The sequence below is a fragment of the Anabrus simplex genome, chromosome 13, assembly GCF_040414725.1.
Source record: "Anabrus simplex isolate iqAnaSimp1 chromosome 13, ASM4041472v1, whole genome shotgun sequence".
NCBI lineage: Eukaryota > Metazoa > Arthropoda > Insecta > Orthoptera > Tettigoniidae > Anabrus > Anabrus simplex.
The window spans coordinates 51,132,154-51,140,017 of NC_090277.1; the positions used below are offsets into that span (position 1 = coordinate 51,132,154).

General features: G+C 38.7%; 1 protein-coding gene across 1 annotated transcript; it reads right to left on the reverse strand.

Moving 5' to 3' along the window:
• Nucleotides 1–2,941: 2,941 nt before the first annotated feature.
• On the reverse strand, nt 2,942–7,650 carry LOC136884698 (cuticle protein 21-like). The gene is made up of 2 exons (XM_067156974.2): nt 7,639–7,650; nt 2,942–3,553 (listed from the first exon to the last, which is right to left on the reverse strand). Exons 1-2 carry the CDS (start codon nt 7,648–7,650, stop codon nt 2,942–2,944), a joined length of 624 nt encoding a protein of 207 aa, XP_067013075.2.
• Between the last annotated feature and the right edge of the window lie 214 nt (nt 7,651–7,864).

A 7,864-nucleotide genomic window follows, 5' to 3' on the forward strand; every position in this document is an offset into this window, starting at 1 on the left:
TGATGATGAAATTATATTTTCGAATTCACCTCAGATTTCTAACAGAGCAAATTCAAAAGAGATGAACCCTCGAAAGCTACTCGAAAGTCTGGGAGAAATGAAATGAAATTTGGAAACTTCTGTTATAGCATAATATTTCAAAATCCAGTATCAAATTTAATTTCGAACCGTATTGCACTAAACTTTGGTAAATCTGGAAAAATGATAAAAACCAAGCGCATACTGCAGGGGTTAAAATAAGCTCGACATAAATCGTTACATAAAAATGATAAAGCTCCTCTGGACTATCGGACGAATCTACCTTTGTTTGCACACCGAATTTGCTGTATGAGAGTGAAAGTTGGGTGTGTTCAAGATATATTACACATAACATGATGTAGCAGAAATGAAAGTTACAGAGAATGGCATGAAGATACTAGAAATGAGGAGATAACAGCTAAGTTTGGAAATAAAATAGATGGATGAAGCTGTGAATATCCTCCGGATTCGGCGGTGGGATCAAATTGAGGAGGACAGCTTACCTAGGAGAATAACGAACGGGCCTTGAAGGGTAAGGGAAGTAGAGGGAGACCAATGTGACTATGGTTAGAAAAAGGTTTTTGCCTACAGTTTGCTTTACATCGTACCGATACAGATAGGTCTTATGACGACGATGGGATAGGAAAGGACTAGGAGTGGGAAGGAAGTGGCCGTGACCTTAGTTAAGTTACAGCCCAAGTATGTGCCTGGCGTGAAAAAGGGAAACCACGGAAAACCATATTCAGGGCTGCCGACAATGGGGTTCGAACCCACTATCTCCCCGATGCAAGCTCACAGCTGCGCGGCCCTAACCGAAGGAGTATTACTTGTTAAGGATTTAATTACAACAGTCTGAAAAAAAACGACGGGTACATTCTGGTATGCTTTATTTCAAGTTATTGAAGTGCATAATTTTGCAAATAATTGCGTAATAGTTACAAAGCAGATAGAGGGCGAGTCCTCATATGAAGCTCAATCACGCATGAACTACTAGACCAATTGTGCTGAAATCCTTGTATGGAGATACGTCAGTTTAAACACAAGTCTCTTCTAATTTTTCAGTAATTAACATTTTATAAATGGTGGCCATTAGTATGTGGACATTTACCAAAATTACGCATCTTCTCGTCCACTAAAAAAGCAAAAATACAACGTACATAGGAGAGTCAGGACTTAAATTCGGAACTTCTACAATTTATCACTTATCCCAACCAAATTTGAAACCAAAGCATGTATTAATAACGTATGGAATCACACAAAATATAGAGTTGATTAGTACACTAGTTGCTAACAAATGCTATTTATTTCGTATGTGTTGCTCTTTGCGGCAGAGTTTTAATTATCTTTGCCTATAATTTGGCAGACTTGTCAAAAAATAATCATATACATAATAATTATTATGGGTTCTGCGGTCAGGTATAACCTACTAGACATATACGATTTTTCCATTTTTCTTTATACATACAGTGCAACAGGCAAAAATCTAGTTTGGTTCTATTTTAGGAGTAAAAGTATGAAGGTAATATTCAAATGATAGTAAAATACAGAAGTACTTTTAGTTCCTGTACATATTGAAACTTTAACTTAACATTTCAGGTGAATCTGATAAGAATTCTCTCGCAAAGAGCATTTTGTTCACGTCAATGAGCTGAATAAAAATTAAGTACAGAAATGTAACTGAAATTTATAAAAAATATATTTTCATTGAAGCTGATCTGGACTGTAAGTTACACCTCAGAGTTCTTTCTTTGCTTACGCACAACCTAGGCCTACTACAAGGAAAATATATTCCAGTGGTATTATTATTATTATTATTATTATTATTATTATTATTGAAATGGTAGTCCGACAAACCTTACAACCTCATATTGTCTGACAGCGTGAGAAAAAGCGGCGAGGGATTGCTCTATGTACGGCGTACCGCTACACTTTATACCCTACATTTAGAGCTTTAAAATTGCGTTAATCAAAAACTGATAGTGGGATTTGAAAGAGGAATAATTCGGGGATTTTTAAGGTGGAAACTGTAAATTCAATTAATGTTTCCACAAAAAAGGCCATATGCAATTTTTCTTGTAACTCTAATGGTTCTCCACGTAGTTCGGGCTTTTGTATTTTCAGGCATGCGTTCCATATTACCCGCCGCGCAAGTACTGTTCGGATGGGTATTTGACACGTCCCTGACAAGTCCTGCTAATTCATAATGGACAAAGGAGTGTGCAGAGTTTGCTGCTTAAGCAAAACACGACAGTGAAGGCTACAAACAACCCATCTTAATCGATGTATTGAAAGTATTCGTACTTTAATTCATAGATATCCCGTTATGAAGGACGAATGAAGAGGTTTGGAGATATCAACGGTCAGGTAAGACAAACTTCAGCACCTATTGACCCGTCAACGACCGGTGCGTTGTGATTGTGAAATATATAATACAAATCCGCGAAAGGTATAACATTTTTTCCCATGCGTAATTCATCTGCTCTCTCACCGAACAAGAATTAGTAACTGACAATACCAAAGAAGTTGACCTAATATAAAATGATCAAGACTTGAAAGTAAATGAACAAATACCAACATTCGTTAGAATCGAAATGAGACAAAACCGTCTCGATCGATGTCTTGAAAGCATTGGCATTTTAATTCAGAGATTCCCCGGTATGAAGGACGAATGGAGAGGTTTGGAGATATCAACAGTCGGGTAAGACAGGAACTCACATCAGCCCGCAAAATAATGATAACAATACAAACATTTATATTATCAAAACTTGTATTTATTTATAAATATGTAGCAGTCAATGGATTTTACAAACAACAGTCACATAACATAACAAACTGTAAAAAAGTCTGTAAAAAGTGCGGTGGATGTTCGATAATTTATGGCATCGTGTAATAAATATCAACTGTGATTGAAGGGTTTCAAAGCTTAACCAAGGATGGCCTTAGTGTGGCCATAGCCGTAAGGAGCAGCATAACCTCCATAAGCTAGAGGGGCAGCATAGCCATGTCCGTAAGCCAGAGAAGCAGCTACGGGAGCATGAGCGACAGCAACGGGAGCAGCAACCTTGGCAACAGCAGCAACAGCGGGTTCACGGTGGACAACGGCGTTGAATCCATTGACTGGGTCAGCGTGGTACTCTACAGTACGACGGGTGCCATCGGGCTCAACCAAGCTGTAGCTACCCTGGACAACATCTCCTTGACGGCTCTCCTGCTGTCCCTTGGAGTCTCCGGTCAGAGCGTCCTGGATGTCGTAGGAGTAGCTGTAGCTTGGGTTGGGGTCGTAGTCGGTGTCAACGGCGACGGGAGCGGCGACCTTGGCAACGGCGGGAGCAGCGGCGTAGGCTACAGGTCCGTGGGCATAGGCAGGGGCAGCGTAGGCTACAGGCGCGTGGGCGTAGGCAGGGGCAGCATAGGATACAGGTCCGTGGGCGTAGGCAGGGGCGGCATAGGATACAGGTGCTCCTGGAGCGTAGACGGCGGGTGCGCCTAGGATACCGGCCTTAGCTACGGCCACAAGGGCGGCAAAGACGACAAACTGAAATATTCAAACAATTCAATTAGATTCCAAAATCCATATTAAGCAGTGCAGTCTTATTAAGATACAGGAAATCATAATAAGTCTAATGTTTACGTATAATATGACCCGAAACTAAACTGGATTGCTTCCTTCATATTAAGAGACAGCACAACATCTCAGATCATGTTAAGACATGTCCTCAAGAAACATCCTCGTGATATTTTTTAGTGAACATCTTAAAGTTTAAGAAGGTAAAACTTTATAGGCTACAGCGTGGTCGGAAACAAAGTGAACCGTATATGTGAGCGTCAGAGGGTTGTCCATACTAATAAATAATTGGAAAAATAATTAGATATCTCACGTCCTTGTCATTTTGTAAGTTGCTGAAATTAGCCAATCAGGTCACTTCGCGGGCGATTTGAGAATTGCTGTACGAGGCGATGTTGCTAAATGTGTACGTGGATTACGACCGACTTGAAAGCACCATATGATAAAAGACCGCTTCTGGCCCAGGGGCTAATGGGCAAGATGGCCGCCGCGCGCAGTCTACATCTAGGGCTACCGCGCAAGATGGCCGCCAGGCGCAATCTACCTCTAGCTACGCGCTACGTCCTCGGACACCTTCAGAAAATAGCTAGAGGTAGATTGCGCGTGGCGGCCATCTTGCGCGGTAGCCCTAGAGGTAGATTGCGCGCGGCGGCCATCTTGCCCATTAGCCCCTGGGCCAGAAGCGGTCTTTTATCACTACTTATCATTAGAAGAAATGAACTTCTCCAGAGGAGGGACTTGAACAAGAACCTCCCTGCTGATAGACACGGCCCATAGCAAGCACGCTACGGTACACTGGCTGAAACCCATGGCTCTGAAGCCCGACCAAGCCAAGCACAGATTTAGCTACACCGCCTCGTACAGCCCATTTGAATTCGTCCGCGAAGCGATCTGATTGGCTGTACTTCAGCATCTGATAGTAAGAAATCGGCGAGAGATACCGACGTAAATCTTTCAAATTACTTATCAGTATGGCCCACGCTGTAACGCTTATATACTTTGTTCACGTTTTCTCCGATTCCCTGTATATGGGAAAATAAATAGTCGCTAATTAATAAAGATTTTAGAAATATTAAGAGAGAATCAAAAGTTATACCAATATAGTGAATTCGCACGTCATATTCATTTATAGGGATCTGTTCTTTAGCTTCGACAATATGAAAGCGGGTGGCGTATCTCAGTGAGCTTGGCCGACTAATAAGCAACAGAGACGCTAGTAATAGGAAACCACATCACTCCTTAAATTACTACTGTACATTTTCAGAGACACCCGGGAGGAGGGCGTTTCAAGAAAGTCAGCGGTGGAACCTTTGAGGATCCAATAAATCAGCCTTCAGGCTAAGGAATTCACGAACATGTACGTGCTCACAACGCACTGATACCATCACTAGATTTCCACCATGGCGAGCTTGGTTGAAAAGGCAAGTGTTCCTGTGTTTCGAATTCAACGTAATAATGGAAGTCCCTTGGCTAAGGTCAGGACACAAAAATTTACATACAAATTATAAATCTTGTTGATTACTTATTTGTTTGCCATGTGAGGAAGTGGGGTGTTCGAAATATTTCACTTCAACTTCAGGCCTCAAACAACGCGCTGGAAGCGGCCACGTTATTCCCAAAAATTATATAATGTATTTCAGAATTGCTGTAACTGTGTCTGTACTTATGCTTCGGTTACAGAATGATAGTGAAATGAAGTGGCGTATGGCTTTTAGTGCCGGGAATCGAACCCGGGACTCTTGTGACCAAAGGCCAGCACGCTAACCATTTAGCCATGGAGCCGGACAGAATGATAATGATCAAGTACGATGTTTTGGAACGGCACATGCCCCGAGATGCAATCAGACTAAACCAAAAGAGAGTAAGGAGCAATCACATTTCACGAGATCAGAACAGAACAACATGTAAAATCCTTCCGCAAACACTTAAGGGGGTAATCTGGAAATAAACAGATATTTTTACCTAATGCATCTATTTACACGAAACTTTGTGGGAATGTCACCTAAATAAAAGTAGGGGTATCACGAACATTTATTTCATACACAATTAACAGTCCTTCTAAAATATTAGCACTTTTGAAATTTTTAATTCTAGTTTTTCACGAAATTTAATTGAGATGTTAATGAAAATTTGGAATTAGATAATACTCCTTTAAAAAAGCACTGTATATTTATTATTCCATACTGATGTTTTCTAATATAGCTGTGGTACATATACCATACAAATATTGTTACATTTGGCAGAATATTATGGGAGAAATGGGAATAATATGTGAGATGATAATAGGTGGGAAAATGAAAGCAAAGAAGACCCCATGCCCATTTCTGCTGTGTGCAAATTAGCAAACAAAGCATTATTGAAGTGACTGATGATCAACTCAGAAATAACCATACATTCATATGCGAGTGGAATACACATTACAAAATTATCCTATTATTACTAACCCCAAAGTAAATGCAAAAATCAAGCCATTTACGTCAGTTCTGTAAATTTCCCATCAATATCGAAAATGTCACACCTCCATACATAGGACAGCTCACAACGAAACATAAAATACATTCAAACATTTGGTTGACGTACCCCCAAAATCCAAGTGTTTTACCTTCGTACCAGAAATATCAAACGACTGTGGCTGGATGCCAAATAATATTAACTATAATCATCACTAGGACCCGGATGTTTATGACTTTAAAATATTAGAAATATGCAAGCATTTATAACCTAAAAAGGTATTAAAATATGACAATAAATACGACTTAAAAATTTTTTGATCACATTTTCGATATATTCGAAATTTTGCCGCTGTTTAAATTAACATTATGTTGAAAATATATTTTCAAAATCTAGAAAATTCAACAATAATAAATGTAATAATATTAATTATATTATTTTATTATTTTATTTTGAATTTATTAAATTACTCATTCCAGAGGTTACTCTCGACTCTGCACAGAATGAAATAGAGGTAACTGCTCTGGGCAGTCAGAGAGCATTGCAATAGCAAATTATACACTTAAAGGAATATTATTCAATAATAATAATAATAATAATAATAATTATTATTATTATTATTGATGTCGTACTTATCCTGTCACTGGTCGTAATAGACATCAAGCTATTGAATATAACATTGAAAAGTTTTCACTAATGCATTCCTTTATAACATTTAAGTACAATTATTCATTACTACTAATTTCAATCAAGTAGTTGACAGATATAAATGTATTGTTTCCTTCTTATATTCAGGAAGCCATCAACGAACTATTCATCCAAGAGAAATCTACAAGACTAGTTATCATAATCTGCTACTTAACCAATAGACACAATGCATTAGCTAACTGTTTTGGAGTCAATTCTTAAAACAGACCCATAAAAATGATTACATGTCCACCAAAAACCTGAGTCCAACTTCACAATTTTATCACCATTCCACATTTAAAATTAAAATATTGGAGAAAAATCCTATGAAATTTATTGTGTTTAAAATATTGAATAAACCAGTATTGACAACATACTTCAAACAAAACCCAAATCTAATAATAGTGATAATAATAAAAAGTATCAATGCCCCCTGCAACTACTGTGAGATTTATGACACTCTAATGAATTGTAATTTTAGCTTGTAAAAGGCACTCAGATTTTTGTCATAAAATCTACGGATATGTAAACAAATCGTCAATAGTCAATGTCAGTGTTACAGCTAAGTTCTCACCAACGCGGCTACGGTTCAGTTCCTAGTAAATGCACGTGGAATTTATGAATTTCTCGTTCCGCTATTTCAGATTCCAGATAAAACAGGATACCCCGTGGCTAGCATCACGATATCAAACTACATACTTATTATGAATTTTAATGCCAGTACATGAGACACTGAACTACACTGCGGATAACAACTGTACAGATTAATCTCTACTGCTTCGGCAAATACATCTATGTCTTTCTTTAAAAATGCATGTCTTAGTTTCTAACATGATTTAATACCAATAGCTTTCAATAAGTGTTAACAACTCCAAGCTGACCCTAGTAGGGACTGAATGGACTAGAGTATATCTCACCTTGTAAGCCATAGTGTTGTAGATATCCTCTGCAGTGTTGTGTGAGGTGCTGACTGATCCATAAAGCACAACACACACTCTTATATACACGCACCCGAAAAAATGGAAAGTAGTTCTTGCTCTTTTTTGTTATTGTTAATCTACAGATGGATGTGCTAATGCGGGGCCAGAGACCCGCCCAATTATGTCCCTCATAGGACCGCGTCGAGACTGGTTCCTATGTTGG